This window comes from Diabrotica virgifera, chromosome 5, assembly GCF_917563875.1.
Source record: "Diabrotica virgifera virgifera chromosome 5, PGI_DIABVI_V3a".
Classification (NCBI taxonomy): domain Eukaryota; kingdom Metazoa; phylum Arthropoda; class Insecta; order Coleoptera; family Chrysomelidae; genus Diabrotica; species Diabrotica virgifera.
This window is the reverse complement of record NC_065447.1, coordinates 65,366,770-65,393,188: the sequence shown is the minus strand read 5'-3', so window position 1 is coordinate 65,393,188 and position 26,419 is coordinate 65,366,770. Positions and strand designations below refer to the sequence as shown.

Sequence of the window (26,419 nt, the reverse complement as noted above, 5' to 3'; positions counted from 1 at the left end):
AATAAAAAGTTCTGAATGGTCTAAAATACTCTAAAACCTAAAATACAACCAATACAACAATCTTATGTCAATTTTAAACGAGGTGTGTCAAAAAAGATAAATTTAGATCAAAAGTAAAGTACCTTTATAGTTCAAAATATTTCAATAAGAAGGATGTAATTACATACTGAAACATGGTTCTTAATTCTTAATAACTTTTCATAATAACATTTTCGATATTGTGAAAAATAAAGGTATTTTACTCTTGAGCCAAATTCATATTCTTTGACATACCTTGTATAAAATTGATAAAATTTGACATAAGATGGTTGTATTTTAGGTTTCAGACCATGCAGAACTTTTTATTAGGAATCACTTTTTTTCGTAAAATTAATAATAAAAGAGTTATCAGAATTGAAATAACTGAAAATGATGTTAGTTATCCATAATTTTTCAAAAAAAAAGAATGTGTGTACTTTGTACGCACGTAAGAAGTTATACTTCTATTATTAGTCCTGTCGCCAGGGGGGGTACAACGGCCTCCTGTATTCAGATGGACTTACCCAAGTTTTTTTTATGTATTTTGACCTGTAGAACACGAATTTTTTGGGTAACAGTTGATCCGGATGTCGATAAGATTGTTATAAACCAAGAAGTTGAGGAATCACATAACAGCGATTTCTCGCAAAACAAAACATTTTTTTGTATTTTTTGGGCCATTCTAACCAAAAAATGTTCCTACAATTTTTTTCGTAGGATGCATAGTTTTCGAGATAAACGCGGTTGAACTTTCAAAAAATCGAAAAATTGCAATTTTTGAACCCGAATAACTTTTGATTAAAAAATAAAATAGCAATTCTGCTTACCGCATTTGAAAGTTCAAGTCAAATTATATCGGTTTTAGTTATTTGTATTGCTAAAAATTTATTATTTTATTGGTAAAAAAAGCTACAAACACCTAGTGTTTGAGTGATGTTTTCAATGATTTCTCATTTAAAATCGAACGAGTAGGTAGAATAGGTAAAAGTGCAAGCGTGTCTATTTCTACGTAGCATGCATTAAAACGCATGTATTAGGCACGAGAAACACTATGTGTTTATACCTTTTTTTAACAATCAAAAAATAAATTGTTAGCAATACAAATATTCAAAACAGATATAATTTGACTCAAACTTTTAAAGGCGGTAAGCAGAATTGCTATTTTATTTTTTATTCAAAGGTTATTGGGGTTCAAAAATTGCAATTTTTCGATTTTTTGAAAGTTCAACCGCGTTGATCTCGAAAACTATGCATCCTACGAAAAAAATTGTATGAACATTTTTTGGTTAGAATGACCCAAAAAATACAAAAAAATGTTTTGTTTTGCGAGAAATCGCTGTTATGTAATTCCTCAACTTCTTTGTTTATAACAATCTTATCGACATCCGGATCAACTGTTACCCAAAAAATTCGTGTTCTACGGGCCAAAATACATAAAAAAAACTTGGGTAAGTCCATCTGAATTAAGAAGGCCGTTGTACCCCCCTGGCGACAGGACTATATATGATTTCAACGAAATCAATATACTTTAAATAATTTCTCTACTACTTTCCAAAAATTTTTATTAAAACAATACCAAAAATTAAAAAAATAAAAGAATAAAACACACACAAACACATTGAAAAATGCCACAAATGATTTCTGAACAATAATTGTTGCCAAAAATTTTAATTAAATACGTATTTTCTGAAAAAAAATATATAATAATATACTTACAATCATAAAATCTATAAAAAAAATAAAAAAAATAAAAAAATAACAACTTGCTGGGGGCTTGAACCCACTCCACGTCTATCGCGCCGTACGAATGTCGAAGCGATTTCCCACTGCACCACCTTCGCGTATACGTCATGTGGGAATATACACAAACTAAACGTTTACACCATAAACTTTTTGACATTTTGTTTATTTATATGAATTTAATCAAATTATTAGTTGGATTTTTGTCGAACTAAAATACAACAAAATATAAAGTATGAAAACGATATATTAGATGAAGATTTGTAGAAAGTTTGTTCGTAATCAGATTATGAAAATTAAAGCATTGCCTACTAATAGGTAACTACATTATTTTTTTTACATTTTCCAAATAGATAGATATGAAGATAATTTTTTATTGGAATACAACTGAAACATTTAGAATTACGTACCTGCGGCTTTTCAAAACTATTTAAAAAGTCACTATAATTATAAATTTGATTTTATTTCTGTCCTCATAACAATAAAAACTAATATATACAATATTTTTGTTTACCGATAACCTCCATATTGGACAATTATTGACAGATCATTTCAACACCCAATCAGAGCCCGTATAACCACTAATACCATACGGTCGGTGTGCGCATGCGCGCAGATTAATAAAATTTCACCCTCAATGAAATCGCGCCTAAAGAAGTATAACTTCAAAAAATTTTTAATTAGAAGGATGTAATTGCATATTAGAATATAGTTTTTAATTCCAAACAACTTTTCATTATAGTAATTTTCAATATTGTGAAAAATAAAGCTACTTTACTCTTGAGTGAAATTCAAACTTTTTGACATACCTCGTATAATATTCATAAAATTGTATATCTGATGGTTGAATCTTAGGTTTTGGACCATGCAGAGCTTTTTATGAAGAATGACTTTTTTTCGTAAAATTAATAATAAAAAAGGTTTCCATATGGATACAACTTACAGGGACATACTTTACATATAGGAACATAGCCGGTTAAAATAAATGTACTTAGTATAATTAGATTTTCTGACGGAGTTTGGATTGAGACATATAATCTCAATATCCGATTAACCATTGTCAACCATCTAGGGTGAACTAGTTCACCAGGATTTTTTTTCACAAAATTTTCATCGCAATGTCCACTATTGATAAACTGACATTTGTAGTAGATATAGTTAATCGGTGCTTAATTCCTGTGTCGATTTGGTAATATCGGGCAACGTGCATTTAATTGCATCAAACGGAACAATGGGTAATACTTCACAGTAAGTAACTGCCTTGCCAATGGGGCCTGTGAAACCTTTTGGTCCACTTCTGGTGCCATCTAGATATTGAAAAAGATGACGCAGTGTCAGTTCATTGGCGTGTAGTTGGCATATGATCTATTGGAGTGGAGGTGGAAACTTGATTTCCAATAAACGAATAACGCCACCTTTGTTTCCTTGGTTATTGACAGTCCCATCACAACCAACAGCCATTATTTGATTTTCATCGATAGAGTTCGAGGAAATAAAGGTCAGAATAGAGTTACAAAGTACTAGCTTTAGGACGAGCTCGTCGAACTCTATTTCTGTCTATAACCCGTGATGAATCCTTTTCAGTAATAAGACCAATGTCGTGGAAAGCTGCAGAAATGATTGCTACTCCAGCACGATCTGAAACCCCATAACGATCTAATGTTCTGGCAACAACCGGAAATGTGACATCAGTCATTGTGAGTGAAGAAGTGAAAATAATCGATTGCGATTGAAAGTTCTCAATTTCACCGCTTTTGTTTAATGTATCTGGCTGTTGAACATTTGGTCGTATCCTTTGAAGTTGTAGGTAATCTAAAGTACTAGGAATACATGCCACCCCTATTTGCAAGACTCTTTGTTCTTCACGTTGTTCTTGTTGGTGTAAACTATGTAAATCCATCTCAATTTTGGAAGTTACACTTCTTTAGGCGCGATTGAGATTGAGGGTGAATTTATTGTTAATCTGCGCGCATGCGCACACCGACAGTATGGTATTGTATTAGTCGTTATACGGGCTCTGATTGGATGTTGAAATGATCTGTCAATAATAAATAATTGTTCAATATGGAGGTAAACAAATGTTGTATACCTAATATATTAGTTTTACTGTTGTGAGGACAGAAACAAGAAAGTTTTATAACTGTAGTGACTTTTAAATAATTTTTAAAAGCAACAGGTACGTAATAATAATTGTTAAATGTACATATCAGTATCCTAATAAAAAATTCCATAGGTAGGTACCTATACCTATTTGAACCTACCAAAATACATAGTATCTATGATTAGTATGTAATACTTTTATTTACATAATTTGATTACCATCAAAAATTCTATCAATATTCACCTAATATATTGTTTTCTTACTCTATGTTTTGTTGTATTTTTTCAATTCTAAATCATTTCAATTCAAAATCAAAATAATTTGATTTAATTCAAAATTTCAAAAGTTTAATCCGTTTAGTTAGTCGATCTTCGCAAATAATGACGCATTGCCTCCGTGGCGAAGCATTCAAGGCGAATGAACCCCAATACCAACCGCGCTGATAAAAGCTGGTTCGAATCCCAATGGAAACTTTTATTTTTTTTATTTTTTTTATACATTTTATGATTGTAAGTATATTTATTATATAATTTTATTTTCAGAATATACGTATTTAGTTAAAAAAATTTCCGACAATTAATGTTCAGAAATCATTTGTGGCATTTTTAATGTGTTTCTGTGTGTTTTATTCTTGTATTATTTTAATTTTTGGCACTGTTTTAATAAAAATGTTTGAGAAGTAGTAAGTATAAATTAGTTTAATATCTAAATAAAATACAAATAAACAGTATATTAATTTCGTTTAAATCATATAATAGAAGCATAACTTCTTACGTGCGTACAAAGTACACACACATTCTTTTTTTGGTCGCTTCATGATCTAAACTCCAAACTATTAATCATTATTTTATGGCCAGTTCGTTGGTCGATTAAGAAATTTCGTTCTGGTATTGGAATCTTTCGGTTTCTAGGACAGTTGCAATATCTGAACTCTAAACATTTGCAAGTTGCAATATCAAACAATTTCTTGCTATCCTCACCAAATTTTAATAGCTTCTCTTTGTAACCGTCTTCGTCCTTCCTGCCTTCATAAGGTTTCAATAATGTTATACTCTTATCGTGGAACACTATAATAATTCTGGCCAATATTGTTTTATGTTCTACTAACTTATAATTAAAATTGAGTGGGAGAGTGAAGGTCGACTCCTGTGACAGGTTATAACTCTTTGGTTGCAGCTTTAGGTCGGGGGTTGGCGCAAAATTCAAAATAGATCAATTTAAGTAGCGCTGGAGTAGTTATTCTGATAAAAATAGAAATAAGTGTTATTGAAGTTTTCGATTCATATCCTAGAAGCGAATTGGTACCGCACCCCGCGTAGGTAAAAATGCAAAACATTTTTTTTTCAAATTTCAAAATTTGACTCACGTTGGGGCAGATGTTAGAGTCAAAATATAAAAAAATGACAATTAACTTTTCCAATCCTTTCCCACAGTAGCGTCGATTCCGCACCCCGCGTTTGTAAAAATTGATATTTTATTTTTCTCCATATAACAACGCTCCACCCTAATTAACATATCTAAATTAACTGGCGTGCGGAAAAGTAAAGCGCGTGCGGAAAAGTAAAACGCGTGCGGAAAAGTAACACGCGTGCGGAAAAGTAAAACTTTCTAAACTAAAACGCGTGCACGAAAATAGACATTTTTGCACGCTAAGTAATTTCCTATAATTATATAGCCCATTCACTCACGGTAAAATATTGCAAAATCTCCGAATTTGCCGCTTGGATTGACATGAAATTTGGCATACACAGCGCGAACATGTCAAAGAAAAAGTGGTATTGTGCCGATGTGTGCTTTTGCCCTGGGGTGAGTCCCACCCTTTTTCGGGGATTGAAAAATTATACGTTCAAGGTAAGTCGGTATTTGGATAAACTGACTAATTCTAAGCAACTTTTGTTCTATAGACATTTTTCACAAAGTAAATACTTTTCGAGTTACTTGCGAGTAAAATTTGTTCATTTTTCAACAAAAAAAAAATACGTTTTGAGACACTTTTTCGTAAATAACTGAAAAAGTGAATATTTTATAGAAAAAAATTATCGTAGCAGAACTGTAGCTTATAAAAAAAAGAAAAAAATAGTGTATGCATGAAGTCTGTTGACTCATCAGAAGCAGAGTTGTAGATAAGGAAGAGCAGGTTCTTATTCGTCAAATTCCAAATCAAATATTTCAACGTGAATGAAAAATGAAGCACTTTTCGGTGAGTTTTTTAAAGTGTTTAAAATAAGCTTTATTCTTGTTTCTTAAAAAAGTTCCTAGCATCAAAAAAAAATAAGTTACTCTCAAAATAAAGTTGATCACTTTTTTTGGTAAAAAAAATCGTGAAAATCACCTCTAATTAGCATTCCAAAGAAAATGAATCTTTATTGGTTTGTGCAAAAGAGTTGTATCTATTATTTTTATTAGAGTATTGAAATAAATAAAAATGAAGATAACTACCTATTCATATTTTAAAAATCCAAAAAAAAATTTTTGTTGATATTTACATAGGTTTTTATTTTCAGGCATCTCCTCACTGGGACTATACCTTCACTCCCATGACGCCATGGGCAACCCAACTCATCCAATCGTATCACCCGACGTGATGCTGAACTTCTCAGGAAAGTTATCATTCTTAGAAAAGGTCCAAAGTTTTCTGTACAATATTTGGTACAGGATGTTTTATTACTGGTATGCACTTCCTAAGGCGGATAAGATTGCTAGGAAACATTTTGGGGAAGAAATGCCTTACTTAGGAGATTTAGAAAGAAATATTAGTTTGCTGTTAATAAATGTGAATCCCATTATTCATAATGTAAGACCGAATGTTCCGAACATAATTGAGATTAATCAAATGCATATCAAGGAGAGAAAACCGTTACCTAAAGTAAGTAAGTATTGATCCCAGAGCTGGAAAATAGTTTGGGTAGGTATTTGAGGCAGTCTGAAAATTTTTCAGATAGCTCTGGTAACATTTATTTTTTTTGCGTGTAGTGAATAAGATGCTATATCACCTTATTTCCATCTAGTAATTTTTATGGACACCTGCGAGTTGAAAATAAATGATGTGATGCTGCATCATGTTGGGTTCCCAAGCCCTTGTAATCTCCAGACTGATAAGATACTTAAAAATACCTTACCTAGCCTTACCAGGAGCAGAACATGACGGAAGAGCTACTTAACTTGCAACTTCATAAATTTCCTCGATCATCCTAAGTACATTAATACGAGACTACTGCACTATTTGATTCTTTTTAGGATATACAAGAATACCTAGACTCCGCTTTACAAGGAGTAGTTTACTTCAGTTTGGGATCAAACGTAAAAAGTGCCAATCTGACTGAGAAAATAAGGAAAGAAATTGTTGCTGCATTGGGAGAACTACCTTACAAAGTTTTATGGAAATGGGAAACTGACTATCTTCCCGATAAACCTGAGAATGTAATGACTAAAAAATGGTGCCCTCAACAGGATATTCTTGGTAAGTCCTAGTTTTTATTACTTTCTGTTGTTTGTATAATTTGTCCTGTATTAATACTTATTCTTTTTTTTTTCATTTTTTATGACATGTATGTAGTTATAATACTAAAAAATAATAAAAATGCATTTTTATTTTATATCAATAAATGTAAGATTGTAATTGTGTATAATAACACTAGTAGTATAGTATAGTTGATCCAAAAGATGGCATAACCCAGACATCCAAAGTGAAAGTTATCCTTCAACACCAAATTGTTCTATATGGTCCACACAATGTCCAGAAAAAAGTCACACCATTTTGAGCGTCGGGTTTGGGGGGAGAGAGGGGAGAAATCGGTAAATTCGTAGTATTTTAAGTTTTTCGCCAATAGTTCTAAAACTGTGCGGTTTAGCATAAACAACCTTCTATACAAAATTGTTCTACATTAAATTTGAAATAAAAAAGGCCCTATGCATAATCTTTCTAAAATGAATGGTTCCAAAGTTACGGAGGTAGTATAGTATAACTGGTCCAAAAAAAGGCCTAACCCAAACATCCAAATTAAAAGTTTTCCTCCAACACCAAAATGTTCTATATGGTCCACATATTGTTCAGTAAAAAGTTACACCATTTTGAGCTTCCGGTTTGGGAGGGAGCTGGGAGAGAAGCCGGTAAATTAGTAGTTTTTTTACGTTTTTCGTCAATATTTCTAAAACTATGCTTTAGCGTAAACAATGTTATATATAGAAATGTTCTACATGAAATTTAAAACAAAAAATATTCTATACATAATTGTTATTAAATCAACGGTTCCAGAGTTACAGAGGGTGAAACGTCGAGGTTTTCGATACTTTTTATATTTTTTGGCAATATTTATGATATAACGATACCAAAAACCCAGACATCCAAAGTGAAAGTTACCCTCCAACACCAAATTGTTCTATATGGTCCACATAATGTTCAGAAAAAAGTCACACCATTTTGAGCGTCGGGTTTGGGGGGGAGAGGGGGGAGAAATCGGTAAATATAAAAAGTATCGAAAACCTCCACTTTTCACCCTCCGTAACTCTGGAACCGTTGATTTTATAACAATTATGTATTCAGTCTTTTTTGTTTTAAATTCTATGTAGAACATTTTTCTATAGAACATTCCTTACGTTAAAGCATAGTTTTAGAAATATTGACGAAAAACTTAAAAATACTACTAATTTACCGAATTCTCCCCCATCTCCCCCCCAAACCGGACGCTCAAAACGGTGTAACTTTTTACTGAACAATATGTGGACCATATAGAATAATTTGATGTTGAAGGAAAACTTTTACTTTGGATGTCTTAGTTATTAGGCCTTTTTTTGGACCAATTATACTATACTACCTCCGTAACTTCGGAACCGTTCATTTTAGAAGGGTTATGCATAGGGCCTTTCTTATTTCAAATTTAATGTAGAACAATTTTGTGTAGAAGGTTGTTCATGCTAAACCGCTTAGTTTTAGAAATATTGACGAAAAACGTAAAAAACTACGAATATGCAGATTTCTCCCCCTCCCCCCCAAACCCGACGCTCAAAATGGTGTGACTTTTTTCTGAACATTATGTGGACCATATAGAACAATTTGGTGTTGGAGGATAACTTTCACTTTGGATGTCTGGGTTTGGGTCTAACTATACCATACTATAGATCTCTGTAGAGCGTTTAGATAAAAATTATTTTGTATTCAAAAGAACTCTTGATATTTTACTATAGTTTAAATTATTTTTTAGCACATCCAAATATTAAGGTGTTCGTTATGCAGGGAGGATTACAATCTATAGAAGAAGCTATAACGTTCGAAGTACCTCTTGTAGGAATCCCTTTAATAACTGACCAACATGCTAACGTCAAAAGAATAGTAGAATTGGGACTGGGTGTTAAAGTTGACTACAAAACCTTGACCAAGGCCATTTTTAAAGATGCTGTTATGGAGGTAGCTCAGAATCCCACGTAAGCTCAAAGTATTTGTCTTCTCCGTTACAAAGAGTGTAATTTGTCAATTTTTACTTAAACACTTATTTTTTTAGCTGATCGCTTTCGACTTACAAAGCCACATTCAGAGCTATGGTTAAATTTTAAATTGTACCACGAAAAACAAAAATACCATATTTCAAAACAAGAAACAAATTTTTTTATCAAGTATTTAAAAATATCTTAAAAAAGACTCGAAGTCAGGAAAAAGTTACATTTTTTTCGGAATTCACAAACTTATTTTAATGAGTGAAATGAATGTTGACAACGAATCAAGTAGTAATCTGTTAACCCAGGTACTAAAGTACCAAACGGGCGACACGCTAGGAAAATATTAGTCCGTCATTTAACGGCAAAATATTGCACAACCTCTAAATTGTAAAGAACCGCTTGGATTGACATGAAATTTGGTATACACATAGCTAACAAGTCAAAGAAAGAAAGTGATATTGTGCCAATATGTGCTTTTGCCCTGGGGGTGGTTTTCACCCCCTCTGGGGGGTGAAAAAATATTTGTCCAAAGAAAGTCAGGAAATGGATAAACTGGCTAATTTTAAGTAACTTTTGTTCTATAGAGTTTTTTCAACTCGAAAAGTCAATACTTTTCGAGTTATTTGGCAGTGAATGTGTTCATTTTTTCAACAAAATAACCACGCTTTTAAACGGTTTTTCGTAAATAACTCAAATAGTAAGTATTTTGTCGAAAAAACATTCTTAGCTAAAATATAGCCTGTAAAAAATTTTAAAAAAATGGTGTAAATATCACGTCTCTACACCTAGTAGAAGCAGAGTTATAGCTAATGAAAAATAGGTTCATATTCGTCAAATTCCAAATGGAATACTTTAACGTGAAATAACCAAAAATTAAGCACATTTCGGGGAAAACTCAATACAATTTATTTAAAGTGTTCAGAAAAAGCTTCATTTTTGTTTTATAAAAAAATTTCTAGCATCAAAATTAAACAAGTTACGCTCAAAATAAAGTTAGTCCCTTTTGGTTTTGGTAAAAAAATCGAGAAAATCACCACCTAATTAGTATCTTAAATGAACTTAATCGTTACGACTTCACAAGTTTCTTAACTCGTGTATATATGGTTTATATGATCTGTAAGTTTCATCGGTTCAAAGTCCTTATTATTGAAAGTGCTGTAGTTAAAAGGGGCTAAACGAGTCACTGATCACGAATGTATGCAAATTTAGAAACACCAAATTTTAATCAATTTTTGTCTAACAGAAAAACAAAAAAATACATAATATTCAGAAAAGCAAATCTGACTTTTTTTGATTTTCGAGATTTTTGGTATATCTAACAATTTTTAAGTTATTTTGAAAAAAAGCATATTTTTAAAAACTTAAATTTTTAAAAATTTTATTTTGAAACCAAATTTTTTTAAAAATAAGCACTTTGAATCGATGAAACTTACAGATCATATAAACGCAACATAAGTAAAATAATTTGTAGAGCGGTAATGATTAATTTCATTTAAGTTGCTAATTAGGGGGTTGTCTTCCCGATTTTTTTTTTTTTGGAAAAACAAAAGGGACCAACTTTATTTTGAGCGTAACTTGCTTAAATTTAATGCTAGAAACTTTTTGTAAAAACAGAAATAAAGCTTCTTTTAAACACTTTAAAAAAGATAAATTCAGTTTTTCCCAAAAAGTGCTTAATTTTTTGGATATTTCACGTCGAAATATTCTATTTGAAATTTGGTGAATATGAATCTATTTTTCATTGGCTATAACTCTGGTTCTACGAGATACAGAGACCTAACGCGTACACTTTTTTTTACTTTTTTATATGCTATATTTTTGCTAAGAACGTTTTTTGCGACAAAATACTTACTTTTTGAGTTATTTGCGAGAAACCGTCTAAAAATGTGGTTATTTTGTTGAAAAATGAACATATTCACTCGCAAATAACTCGAAAAGTGTTGACTTGGCGAAAAAGCTCTACAGAACAAACGTTACTTAAAATTAGTCAGTTTACCCATTTCCGGACTTATTTGGACATATATTTTTTCACCCCCAAAAGGGGGTGAAAGTCATCCCCAAGGCAAGAGCACACATCGGCACAATATCACTTTTTTTTTGACATGTAAGCTATACGTATGCCAAATTTCATGTCAATCCAAGCGGTTCTTTAAAATTTAGAGCAAAATCCGTGAAAGAATGGACTATATTCCAACAATGCATCGCAGATTACCCATATGAAACGCCATAATTTTGTCCTCAAATAAATACAGAGTATGGTATAAAACAAAAATGAAAACAATCGGTTTCGTTTTGATTCAAATCGAGTCTCTTGCCATCCTCTGACACCGTGGTTCGGGGTTTACCTTTATCAAAGAGGCTTTGCAAGAAAACTGATTTGAATCAAAACGCACCGAGAAGATGGTATAAATAATAAATATTTAAATATTTACACCGGAGTACGAGTAGACTAACTTCTAACGGGGACGATGAAATGAGTGAAATAAATGTCGACAACGAATCAAGTAATCTGTTAACCCAGGTACTAAAGTACCAAACTCTACCAAATGGCAAGAGACTCGATTTGAATCAAAACGAAACCGATTATTCTAATTTTTGTTTTATACCATACTATGTTTTTATTAGAGTACAAAATGAAAAATAATGGCGTTTCATATGGGTAATCTGCGATGCATTGTTGGAATATTTTCCTAGAGTCGCGTCGCCCATTTGGTACTTTAGTACCTGGGTTAACAGATTACTAATTGATTCGTTGTCGGCATTCATTTCACTCATTTCATCGTTTCCCGTTAGAGGTCAGTCTAACCATCTTCTTCTTCTTTAAGTACCGTGCCAAAATTTTTAGGCGTGGGTAGCTTCCATAACAATTTGCCGATATCGTTCTCGATCTTGTGCGGCATGTAACAATTGATCTGCTGATAAGCCAGTCCATTGACGGAGGTTTCGGAGCCATGAATATTTCTTTCGACCAATCCCTCTTTTTCCGTCGATCTTTCCTTTGAGTATTAACTGCAGCATCATGTATCTGCTACCTCTCATTATATGCCCCAGATATTCAAGTTTTCTCTTTTTTATCATCTTCATTAAGTCACCTTCGCCTTGACCTACTCTGTTTAAGACTTCTCTGTTTGAAATGCGTTGAACCCAAGATATTCTGAGAATTCTACGATACGACCACATCTCAAAGGCTTCTAATTTGTTCATCATGTTAACCTTCATGATCCAGGTTTCACATCCATATAGTAATACAGGATACACATAACATTTTAGGAACTTGATTTTTAGTTGTAAGTTCAGCTGAGAGTTGGTCAGAATAGATCTAAGTTTCATAAATGCTCCTCTTGCAATTTCTATACGAGTTTTAATTTCTTCATCCGGATTTGGTGTCTCGTTTATCCAACATCCTAGGTATTTAAAATGGTTAACTTTTGTTATTGATTCATCACTGACAATTAGTTGCATAGGGCCGATGTCTTGTTTACTAACCACAAGTAACCTTGTCTTTGTTGCATTTATGTTAAGTCCGTTATTGAAGCATTCTCTAGTGACTCGATCAATAAGGAATTGAAGATATTCGATATTTTTAGCCATGATCGCGGTGTCGTCTGCATATCTGATGTTGTTAATAGTTTCTCCCCCGATTCGAACTCCACACATTGTCCTTTCAAGGCTTCATTAAAAATTATTTCTGAGTATACGTTAAACAAAGTTGGGGATAACACACAACCCTGTCTGACACCTCTTTGAATGCAAATTTTGTCTGTTTCTTTGCCGTCTACCAGAATAGAAGCTTTTTGATTCCAATATAGATGTTGTAAAAGTCTCAGATCTTTATCATCTATTCCAATCATTTCTAGATATTCAAACAACCTATCATGTTGAACTCTATCAAACGCCTTCTCAAAATCTATAAAGAAAACGTAAATTGGTTTCTGTACTTCCCATGATCGTTGAAGTAATGGTAACATTGAGAACAAAGCTTCCCTTGTTCCCAATCCTTCTCTGAAACCGAATTGTTTGTTTCCGATTGTCTCTTCACATTTCCTCTTGATTCTATTAAGAATTATCTTAAGAAGTAGCTTGAGAGAGTGGCTCATGAGACTAATTAGTCTAAAGTCTTTACATGATGATGTATTAGGTTTTTTTGGGAGTGGAATAAATGTAGACTCCAACCATATCTGTGGCATCATTCCAGTCTCGTATATATGGTTATAAATGTTTGTTAATTGTGAGACATTGTCGTCATCCAGAAGTTTGAGCCAGTCTGATGGTATTTGGTCAGGGCCTGGAGATTTCCCATTTTTGCTCTGTTCGATGGCTTTCTCTACTTCCGCTTTTAAAATACTAGGACCAGTATTCGTATACTTTGTGGTGTTAAGTGGTGGCCTCGTATCCAGGAAGAGCTCTTTTATATAGTTAGTCCATTCTTCCTTTTTTTCATCCAAGTCGAGAATTATGTTACCTTTGGAGTTTCTCATAAAGTGAGGAGTTCTTTTTCTCTGAGTGTAGGTAATTTCTTTAAGCTTTTTATGTATATTAAACTCGTCATGTTTTCTTTGTAGTTCTTCCATTTCACGACATCTTTGTTCCATCCAGTCCTCTTTTGCTCGCTTAACCTCGTATCTTATTTGTCGATATATCTCTCTATACCGAATCTCGTCTTTGTTTTTCCAATTTCTTCTTTGTTGAATAAAGTCTAGTATTTTATCGGTCATCCAATCCTTTTTCTTTATTGGGTCTTTTTCTGGTTTCAAAACTTCGTTTGCTATGGTGACCATAGCGGAATTCATGATATCTAGATTTTGATTTCTTGTTCAGATCTTTCTAACTGTTTTTTAATCTCACGATTTATCTTATTTCCGAACTCATCTATTACGGCATTTCTTAGGAGTCGAGTATTAGGTTTCTTCTGCGTTGTGGGGGCTTTTATTCTTTTTAGTTTTAGTTTGAATCCAGCACAGAGCAGATTATGGTTAGTTGCTGCGTCTGCACTTGGGTATGTTTTTGCAGATGTAATACTGTTTCTAAACCTTCTATTAATGATAATGTAGTCAATTTGATTTCTGACTATCTTTCTCTCTTGATCAGCTGGAGATTTCCAGGTATATAGTCGTCTTTTAGGTTGCTGAAACAAAGTATTTGCTATAATGCATTTCTCTTCTTGGCAGAACTGTATTAGTATTTGCCGTCTTCCGTTCCTTTCTTCAAGTCCATACTGTTCGGTTATATCTTGTGTGATGTCGGCACCAACTTTTGAGTTGAAGTCTCCCATAATAATTGTAGCTTCATGTTTTTTTTGTGCTCCGGAGAATTTGTTTAATTTCGCTGTAGAATTGCTCAATTTCTTCATCTGGTTTGTCAGCTGTTGGTGCATAGACTTGTATTATATTAATATTTAGCAGTTTATTTTGCAGCTGAATCATCATGATACGATCATTGAAGGGGACGAAATTTCGGATACAGTTACGAATTTCTTCTTTGAAAATGATTGCGACTCCGTTACGTCTGGGTCCTTCTGCCTTTCCCGAGTGGTATACAATGTATCCATTACTCTCAAATATGTTTGACCCTAGCCATTTCGTCTCGCATATACCTAGGATAGGAATGTCTAGTCTGGCCATTTCTAGCTAAATATTTTGTAATTTTGCACCTTCAAACATAGTTGTTACGTTCCACGTAGCTGTCTTGTGGATTTCCACGACACGGGGTTTTCGTGTGTTGAGGACCTGAGAGGCCCCGTGGTCTCTCCACCCGAGTCTAACCATACTCCGGTGAAAATATTTGAATGTTTATACCATCTTCTCGGTGCGTTTATATTCAAATCAGTCTTCTTTCAAAGCCTTTTTGATAAAGGGTAGACCTCGAAACATGGTGTCAGAGGATAGCAAGAGACTAGATTTGGATCAAAGCGAAACCGATTATTTTAATTTTTGTTTTATACCATATTCTGTATTTTTATTAAAGTACAAAATGATAGCCTTTCATATGGGTAATCTGCGATGCATTGTTGGAATATTTTCCTATCGTTGCCGGTTTGGTATTTTAGTACTAGACCTGGATCCCGCGTACCAAAAAAAAGTTGATTAATAGCAAGCTGAAAATTTGTTAATGGCTTAACGGTGTCTAGTCGGACAAACTTTGATGTATGGGAATACTGGAACAGGGGAAGTTTTAATTGTGGAACAAGTTAAAAATTTGGAACCTCAGACTACGAAAACGTTCCATGTGTTTTGTCGGTCAGGACTTCCAATTGATTTGTTACCATTTCATTAAACTCTCATGCAAAAATCAGACTGGTGTTTATCACCAACTGGGCATTTTAATGAGTGGAACACGAAGAATATTTCAAATGACAGGAATCATGTTGGTTACTAATAGCAGTCTGATTTATGCATGAGGTTTTAATGAGAGGGTAACAAATCAATTGGATGTTCTGTCCGACAAAGCACATGGGACATTTTCGTAATCTAACGTTCCAAATTTGTAAACTGTTCGACAATTAAAACTTCCCCTGTTCCAGTGTTCCCGTACATCAAAGTTAAGACACCGTTAAGCTATTAACAAATTTTCAGCTTGCTATTAATCAACTTTTTTTTGGTAGGCGGGATCCAGGCCTATACCTGGGTTAACAGATCACTTCATTCGTTTTCGACATTCATTTCACTCATTTCGTCGTTCCCCGTTAGAAGTTAGTCTAACCATGCTCCGGTGTAAATATTTAAATATTTATACCATCTTCTCGGTGCGTTTTGAGTCTTCTTAAAGCCTCTTTGATAAAGGGTAGACCCCGAAACACGGTGTCAGAGGATGGCAAGAGACTCGATTTGGATCAAAATGAAACCGTTTATTTTAATTTTTAAACTTATTTTAGCTTTTAATTAATTTTTCTTAATCTGTTATTTTTATCGTAGATACAAGGAAGAAGTCAAAAAAGCAAAAAGTATACTATTAGACCAACCCGTGAAGGGAGTCGAAAAAGCAGTTTGGTGGATAGAGTACGTTATCAGACACAAAGGCGCAAAACATCTGAGAAGTCCAGCAGCAGACATGTCGTTCTTCGAGTACTTCATGGTCGATGTTATACTATTTTTGTTGATATGCATCACACTTGTTTTATACTCTGTATATAAATTAATGACTGTGCTAAGGTCGATATTAAGGAGTTTAAAGAGGATTAAACAGCAATAGTTTTCAATTATTACAATATACGGCAAAATAAACAGTACTGAAATGAAAATTGGAATGTTTAGTATAATTTATATATTATGTAGTATACAAAGATTATTGCAAAGATTATTCAAGACGACGCGACGTTCCTGATAATACAGATGTTCAAGACGCCCTCCGTTCAGTTTTAAGCATTTTTCGTAACGTTCACGAAGGTTCTCAATCATGTCTGTGAACGAAGGCTGTTGAATGGCACGAAAAAATCTTGAATTTTAGTGCGCAACTGCGGAATGTCGGACGGTGGATCGGTACGAAAAACAGCCACTTTCAGCATTCCCCATATGTCGCATCAGATGGCGTTAGGTCTGGTGAGTGCGACGGATCTGACAAAGCACTACCACGCGAAATAAGGCGATCCCCAAAATGATTGCGGAGCATTCATTGGTCAACCTGGCCGTGTGACAGGTTGCTGCATCCTGAGGAACATTGTTGATTTAGAAATGGCGTGACAATCTGTTCTCAGTAGCGCTCCTGATTAACAGTTAACGGCGCCGACGTTCCATCGAGGCGGACCGGGCGGCTACTTAGGGCGGCAAAATTTTTTCTACCAAGTGAGAAAGAGGGGTGCGGTAGCTGATCTTGCCCAGAGCGGCAAAATCCCTAGAGCAGGGTCTACTGTGAAGGGGGTGCTCGACGATTACGTTGGGGCATTCGAATCCAAGAAACCATATTTTCTGCTTGTTAATAGATCCGTTTAACCCTTTCACTGCGGTAATCAACCTGTGCGGAAATATTTTTTTACGTATGTTCAAATATTATTAATGAAGTATGTGAAGGAAATCTGTTGAGAATTTGCTGCTGATGGTCATTTTGCGCAAATACGCAAAAACGCAAATACGCGTCCCAATAAAAGTTAATAAAATCTAATTATGCTTCACCTAATTTATTTTGCAGCTCAGAAAATATTTTGTCAATGTTAAATTAATACTAAAAAAATATGCAAATTTATTTTTCATTAAAAATGATAGGTACAAAAAAAACGGAAATTTATACCAAATGATCTAAAAATAGTAAGTGATAAAAAAATTAAACTAATAATTTAACTTATGATACATGTAAATTTTAATGTATTTCCCACAAGGTAATGTCAAAAATAATATAGTTCGTCCGCTATAACTTTTCCCATGCGTCACGATTCATTTTCAAACAAATTAAGTCAAAACATAAAGTGAAACGTACGCGGATGTGTGTAGTATATAGTATACACTATACAAAATGTATATATGTTACAGTTCAAGTTGATTATCCAGTTGAAGTTGACTTTTCCTAGTTCGAGTCGACTCAAACGACTGGTTTTAGTAAAAGTTGATTATAAATATAAAATGAAGATTTTTATTCAACTTTTACTAGTAAAAGTAGACTCCAACTAGTTAAAGTATACTCTTCCCAATGCCATTTAGTAAAAGTTGATTCACACAAACAACCGATTCTAGAAATTAAATGTTACTGTATATTATGTTCAAATCGTGATATCTACAGTCTAGGTTGTATCGTCGCCCCCGTTAGGTAAATTATTCCAGTTCGATTTTTTTGCACAAACTTACTCAAAAAGAGGTTCTTATAACGAATCCACAGGGTATCAGGTGGTACCGTAATCGAAAACTTGTTTAAATAATTTTTTTTAAACAAATTCACAAAAAAAAATTCACTTCGGACATTTTTTTACATCATTAATTTGGGTCATTCGGAGCAAAAGAGGTCTTTTGTGATTTTTCTGTAAAATTTATTGTTCTCGAGTTATACGCGATTTAAAATTTGAAAAATGCGAAAATGACCATTTTCAAGGCTTAATAACTGAGTTAAAAATTATTATTATGGAAGTCAGAAAGTCATCAAATCAAATTTTAACGACACCCCTACAAGGTACTGACGAAATATTTGTCATTATTGTATTACTAAGCTGTTATTTTTAATTATTAACAATGAGCGCTAGGAGCGTACTGAGGCGGCTGTCAATGTGCGTGCGACTGAGATGCACCATTGGACGGTCGGATTGGAGGATCTTATTCGCACTCACATTGACGGCCGTCTCAATACGCTTTTAGCGCTCATTGTTGATAATTAAAAATAACAGGTAATAAAATAATGACAGAAATTTCTTCAGGATCTTGTAGGTGGGTTTTAAACTTTAATTAGGTGACTTTCTGACTTTCATAATAATAGTTTTTAATCGAGTTATTAAGCCTTAAAAATGGTCATTTCGCATTTTTCCAATTTTAAATCGCGTATAACTCGAAAACTATCAATTTTAGAGAAAAATCACAACATACCTTTTTTGCTTCGAATGACGAAAATAATCTAAAAAAAATTTGTCCTGAATGAAATACTTAGTTATTTATAAAACAGTTCGTGAAGTATGCTTTTTGCGCACGCACGCGATGTTTAGAGCACGAGCGGTCTGAGTGCTATACATCGCCTAAGTGCGCAAAAAGTACTTCACGCACAGTTTCATACAATATTTTATCTACCAAAAAACAAATAAAAAAACTGCAACTTTTCGTCACTGGAATACATTCCTATTATACAATTTTTTAGAACTTTGACATTTAAAAATTCAAACTTCCGTCAAACCCTCCAAAACCATCAAATTTTTTTTGTAATTTATTGCTCACCTGTCACCACCATGACAAGGCGAAAGTTAAGGATATTGGATTATACGAAAGTGTGCTAAAAACCAGTGCAAAAAAGTAAATCCCATTTAAAATATATTATTACTTCAGGCACACTTTAAATCCTTCATGTACTGCTATCTATATTTACAATTTTCACACAAGAAAAACTTATACATAATATGAGATAGAGGAGATAAGAATTATTTTTGTGAACTTGGTTAACAAAAATTGGTTAAACAATTTTTCGACCGCGGTACCGCCTGACACTGTGTATTTGTTATAAGGATGTATTTGTTTGAGTAAGTTTGTGAAAAAAAATCGAATCAGAATAATTTACCTAACGGGAGCGACGTTACAGACTGGACTAATAAGTAGTTCAAACGATCAAAACAAAGAGACGCACACTCATCAAAAATGCACGTGAGATTATACTCGTATAAATTGTATAATCTACTTTTACTAACAAGAGTTAGGAAGAGTCAACTTCAACTAGTAAAAGTTGATTTAAATTTTTCAAATCAACTTTTACTGCTCCTTTTTGTTGGAGTTGACTCGAACTAGGAAAAGTCAACTCTAACTGAGAATCAACTTGAACTGTAACATATACACATCGACGTTCATTTCGCTTTATGTTTTGACTTAATTTGTTTGAAAATGAATCACCACGCATGGGAAAAGTTATAGCGGACGAACAATAGGTTCTATTTGAGATCATTTATTTACGAAAATAGACAACCAGTTCTATAACGGACAGTTTACTTCGATAAAATAAACCTTTCTACGTGTGCGGAGTTAGTTTTGCGCCATTCCAAAAACTGCGGAACATAATATAGTTTATATTCGATTTTACATTGACATAGGCCGCTATATCGGGCCGTCCGCATTTTATGAAACACGCTGAGGACGCGATATCGCGCTTTTCGCAATGAAAGGATTAAATGAATAATGGCTTTCATTGGAAAAACAAATATTCGATAAGAACGACGCGTTCTCATAATCCATAGCAAAATTCGACTCTCACGCTTATCAGCTGCATTAATATGCTGCCCGGTCGCATATTTACAGATGCTTGCGTGTGTAGACACCAGGGTGTTGAAAACAGTTAGGGTTTGGAAAAACAGTACATTTACACATGCTAGCGCGTGTTGACACCACGGTGTTGAAATCAGTTAGGGTTTGGATAAACAGTACGTTTACAGACGCTAGCGTGTGTTGACACTAGGGTGTTGAAATCAGTTAGGGTTTGGAAAAACAGTACAGTTACAAATACTAGCAGATTTGGACACCAAAGTGTTGAATCCAGCTAGCTTTTTTAGTAATTAATATACATGCATAAATGCTAACGGCTATTGACTTTGATTTTATATACCTACTGCTGTGGAAAAATATTTAAGTGATTTAGGTATTAGTAAATAATTAAACGTTGTTGGGATATAAACAATAATATATTAACACAAAAGAACAACATAAAAAATAATGTTGCTCTGAAGCTATTTGCTTGTGGAATTTTTATAATTAACTATTTAGATGGGAAATAAGCCAGAATTAAATTGAAAAAAAATAATTTTATTAACGTTTCTATGCCCAAATCGGGTGTCTTTATCAAAATAAAAAATACTACTACAGGGTGTTTGGTAAAGAATGGGCCATAGCTTAACCTCAGGTTCCTGAGGTTAAAATAGGCCGATTTAAGCTAACTTACCTTAGTACAAAGTTTATAATAACCGAGATACAGGGTGTCAAAGTTAAACTTTTTTTTTATTTATTATTGAATATTTCCTGACAGGCATGAGATATCAACACGAAATTTGGTATATGGGGGTTTCTCGGGACGAGAATACTAAATTCCCTACCAAAAGTTATGTGTCGCCCAGAGGGCGCTACATACGCCTTTCAGCACTCATTTAATACGTTCAATTTTTTTTATCCGTCACTCCGTATAATTTTGACATTAAAATTTGTATTTCACTATTAGTTTTACTTAAAAAAGGTATACCTCTTTTATCTCCCTAAACTCAACCGTTTATCATTGTAGTTACACCAGAAAAATAACTTAAAACCATAAAATTATCCAAAAATGTATCGCAAATTTCTTTAAACGGAATTTGCGATGCAATGCCATAAATTTGAAAACTGGCACAATTATTATGGTTTTAAGTTATTTTTCGGGTGTAACTACAATGATATGCTAAAAATGATGGTGTATCGCAGATTTAAAATGCGTTTATCTCGAAAACGGTTGAGTTTAGATAGATGAAAGAAGTATAGCTTTTTAAGTAAAACTAATAGGAGAATAAAAATTTTAATGTCAAAATTATACAGAGTGAGGGATAAAAAAGTGTTAACGTAATAAATAAGTGCTAAAAGGCGTATGTGGCGCCCTCTGAGCAATACATAATTTTTGGTAGGGAATTTAGTTTTCTCGACCCAAAAAAACCCCACATACCAAACATCATGTTGTTATCTCATATCTGTCAGGAAATATTCAATAATAAATAAAAAAAAGTTTTAACTTTGACACCCTGTATCTCGGTTATTATAAACTTTGTACTAAGGTAAGTTAGCTTAAATCGGCCTATTTTAACCTCAGGAACCTGAGGTTAAGCTATTACCCATTCTTTACCAAACACCCTGTATATTAAACAAAAATGTTGTTGCTTAGTAAAAAATTCTACTAATAATTTTTTTAATCTGACTGATTTATATTGGCAATTCATACATATATTATACATTTTAAAGTATTTTTTACTAAACAACAACATTTTTGTTTAATTTAGTAGTACGTATTTTGTATTTTGACAACGACACCCGATTTGGGCGTCGAAACGTTAATACAATTATTTTTTTTTAATTTTATTGTGGCTTATTTCCCATCTAAATAGTTAATTATAAAAATGCCACAAGGACATAGCTTCAGAACAACATTATTTTTTGTTGTTTTTTGTGTTAATATATTATTGTTTATATCCCAACAACGTTTAATTATTTATTAATACCTAAATCACTTAAATATTTTTCCACAACAGTAGGTATATAAAATCAAAATCAATAGCCGTTAGCATCTATGCATGTATAACCACTAAAAAAGCTAGCTGGTTTCAACACTCTGGTGTCCAAATCTGTTAGTATTTGTAAATGTACTGTTTTTACAAACCCTAACTGATTTCAACACCCTAGTGTCAACACACGCTAGCGTCTGTAAACTTACTGTTTTTCCAAACCCTAACTGGTTTCAACACCGTGGTGTCATCACGCGCTAGCATCTGTAAATGTACCGTTTCTCCAAACCCTAACTGATTTCAACACCCTGGTGTCTACACACGCAAGCATCTGTAAATATGCTGCCCGGTCTGTATTTTCTATGCAAATGCACCAATATCCTTGAATTTCAACGGAGCGATCGATAACTGATACTCAATTTTAATGATGTTCTTATGAGGTTTCGTTTCGGTGACTGCAACACTTGATTAGACATACGTCATTGATCCATATAGATTATGACTATAACTGGGAACATAATGCTGTTACTCGGAGGCTGTTTCATAAACTTAAGCCTAAATGCGTCGGCAACTGGTTTTAAGCTTGGAGTGTTTTCGCGACCATTTCCATATGACCGAAAATAGCACTCCACGATAAGAACATTTTCTGCATCCTGAAGTAACTAACATTAACACAACCTTCACATACGTTATAAAAATGTTCGGAAACCACTGAGTACGTCTCGGCTCATGACACTTACAAAGACGCATACGCATTTTAGTACTGTTTATATTGGCGTATACCGTATTTCTAGTCTAGAATTAATTTATTTGAATGTATTCTTTATAAGGTACTTTATAAAATGAATAAATATATTTTTTAATTAAACATACAGTTTTGTATTTAAACAGACCTAACCAAGAAGTGGTGAGTCTAATTAATTATCCACATGACATTTCAGTATTTTCAGTCTTCAAAAGCATAGTGCATAGTTGCTTATAATAACATCACTTGGAACTAAATTGATCATGTATTTTTTTTTTAAGTTTATGTTCAGGCCTACTTGTTCTACTACCTGTTTTAGTTCTGCCATCATTTTGTGAGCTTCATTTAAACTCCCGGCTCTAATGACAATGTCATCTGCAAAGTGCAAGTGGCTCAAATATTCACCATAAATATTTAGATCACAATCCAGTTTTTTACATGCATATTCCACGACCATTATAGGTGAATTTTTCCGTTTTTCCCATAGGAAATATATTTGATCACACTTATGAAGCCTATAACTTAATTATTCGAATTTTCCCAGATATGAGGTATACACTGTTAGACGCGCCTAGAGTCTTCTTACAAACGCTCAGTTATTGACGCAATTCGTATGTTGAAATTTTGGGTAATTGTCGAAAAACCCAAATTTTCAAAGTTTAGTTTTTCAGTTTTTTGGCTATACTGAGCCGTGTGTATGTCTGATCCTAACCGCTATTAAAACCTTATCTTAACGCTATTGATTTGGCGTATTTGCGGGTTTCCTGTCTCTCCTTGAACCCAAGATATATACCCCGAAAAAATAGGCCGTTTTAGTTTTGTACCTACCTAGTCCTATATCTGGTTTATGGGTGGTCGAAAGTCGCAAACTACACCGGATCTGATTCGGCACTGATTCCTAACTACAAACATTTCCCATTTTTAAATAGAAATTGAATAAAATTTCTGAGCTCAGTAACTTTTGAATGGTATAACCGATTTTCAAAATTAGACATACGTTGGAAAGGAGCAGACATACAAATGCCAGACGAATGGAGAAGCAGTATATTAGTACCTGTCTACAAAAACAAGGGAGACATACAACAATGTACAAACTACAGGGCTATAAAACTACTTAGCCACACCATGAAAATATGGGAGAGAGTAATTCATAGACTATCAGAAGCAAAGGTCGGACTTAAATTTTCGAAATTTTTGGGAGTTTTGGAGAGGAGAACGAAAAACAGACTCTAAATAGGAATGGCCGTAAAATCCACACCCTTGGACCAAAATGAATGGTTGACATATGGATGGGCGAGTCTTTTTCTATAATTTAAGTTGGGATTTGGCCCAATTTTCAATTCACTCATATTTAGAAAATCGAAAATTTCGTGTATAATATATAGTGTCGCATTTACGGGGGTTGTGCGCCACTGACGAGAACTGCCGTTCTCTGGGATACAGTAGTATACCCTATTCCACGAACATACGCCTGTTTTGGATTACTTCGACAACGATTATTTTACTGTGCAAAATAAGAAGAACGAAAGTAAATTGCAAATTACATGGTTGTTTATTTGAATAATTATTAGCGCCATTTACTTTCGTACTTCTTATGTTGCACAGTAAAATATTCGTTGTCGAAGTAATCCAAAACAGGCGTATGTTCGTGGAATGGCCCATAAATAAGTATGACAAACTTTATGTTTTTAACATTAAAAAATAATGACAGTTTGTTTTTTAATAATGACAATTTGTTTTATAAACTGACGATTTATTTATTGCTCTAAAACCGGTGCAGTATGAAAATAAAATTTCATGGGTTTTAAGATATAGTTATTGCGCATTTTTTGACATAAAAATAATAATTTTATATTCACCTTTGGCGCGCGTAAGGGTAATGGTATGACATTTTTTTAAGAAAAATAGTACGTCACTGAGATATTTCACATTAATAGTTATTTTCCCAACTAGTGCGGAAAGTGATACTTTCACGCACGAGACTGCCGTTGACCCGAACGACGCGATAGCGAAGTTCGGGCAAGCAGTCGAGTGCTGGGAAGTAACTTTTCCTCATGAGTTAGGAACATTATTTTTTCTAGTGCCGTACGTTTGGAAAAAAGCCACAAAAAATAGACTTGTATCAATTTTTATTTAGGAGTGAAAATACACAAATTAATTCTTTCACAAGGTTGTCAAAACCAAACTTTCAATATAATGGGTAACCACGACGATGATATTGGTTTTCATGACGACTATTCAAAACCGTTGTAATTGTCTACTGATCTGACTTTTAAATATTATGTCAAAATAATTCTATTTCATCGAATTATCAGTAGTAATTGCACAAGAGCTCTAAAATTATTGAATTTTTCCCGAGTGACACTTTGACAGTTTTAATTCCACGAGCCAAAGGCCAGTGAAATTATGTCAAAGTGTCACGAGGGCAAAAATTCTATATTAATTTTAGAGTTCGAGTGCAATTTGTTGCGATTATTTTATGAATAAAACTGTTCAAAACCAAAATTTTATTGTAATTTATTTATGTAAGTACAAATTAGTACAATTAAACACAAAAGTTTTTTTAAATATTTGACGATTGAAAGTCATCACTTTTATAATTTTTAAAACATTAATTGTCATTAATGTCACTGAATGTATTTTTTCGTAGCAACGAAGGGCATCTGACGTAATATACTTAGCGACGGGAGATTATCAAAAATTATCGATTTAATTCAGATTTCTGTAGCTTTCTATTGGTCAGAATCTCCTATCAATGAAATAATCAGTAGTAATTGCACAAGAGCTCTGAAATTCTATATTAATTTCAGAGGTCAAGTGCAATTTGTTGCGATTATTTCATGAATAAAACTGTTCAAAACCAAAATTTTATTGTAATTTATTTATGTAAGTACCATTAAACACACAGTTTTTATAAATATTTGACGATTGAAAGTCATCACTTTTATAATTTTTAAAACATTAATTATCATTAATGTCACTGAATGTATTTTTTCGTAGCAACGAAGAGCATCTGACGTAATATACTTAACGACGGGAGATTTAATTCAGATTTCTGTAGCTTTCTATTGGTCAGAATCTCCTATGAATGAAATAATCAGTAGTAATTGCACAATAGCTCCAAAATTATCGATTTTTTCCTGAGTGACACTTTGACAGTTTTAATTTCACGACCCGAAGGGGAGTGAAATTATGTCAAAGTGTCACGAGGACAAAAATTCGATAATAATTTTAGAGATCGAATGCAATTTGCTGCGATTATTTCATGAATAAAACTGTTCAAAACCAAAATGTTATTGTAATTTATTTATGTAAGTACAAATTAGTGCAATTAAACACACAGTTGTTATAAATATTTGACGGTTGAAAGTCATCACTTTTATAATTTTTAAAATATTAATTGTCATTAATGTCACTGAATTTATTTTTTCGTAGCAACGAAGGGCATCTGACGTAATATACTTGACGACGGGATATTAACGTAATATACTTGACGGCGTATTGGTAATGGTCTGATAATTTTTAAAGAAAAAATAGTATGGCA

General features: G+C 33.3%; 1 protein-coding gene across 1 annotated transcript in view; it reads left to right on the top strand.

Annotated features, from left to right (window-relative positions):
- LOC114325147 (UDP-glycosyltransferase UGT5-like) overlaps positions 1 to 18,643 on the top strand; it is a 44,272-nt gene extending 25,629 nt beyond the window's left edge. Inside the window, exons 2-5 of the mRNA XM_028273103.2 lie at positions 6,364 to 6,725; positions 7,097 to 7,319; positions 9,061 to 9,280; positions 16,204 to 18,643. Of these exons, the coding sequence (XP_028128904.2) occupies positions 6,364 to 6,725; positions 7,097 to 7,319; positions 9,061 to 9,280; positions 16,204 to 16,480 (1,082 nt within the window). The 3' untranslated portion in view covers positions 16,481 to 18,643. The remainder of the gene's footprint in view (positions 1 to 6,363; positions 6,726 to 7,096; positions 7,320 to 9,060; positions 9,281 to 16,203) is intronic.
- Positions 18,644 to 26,419: the final 7,776 nt, after the last annotated feature.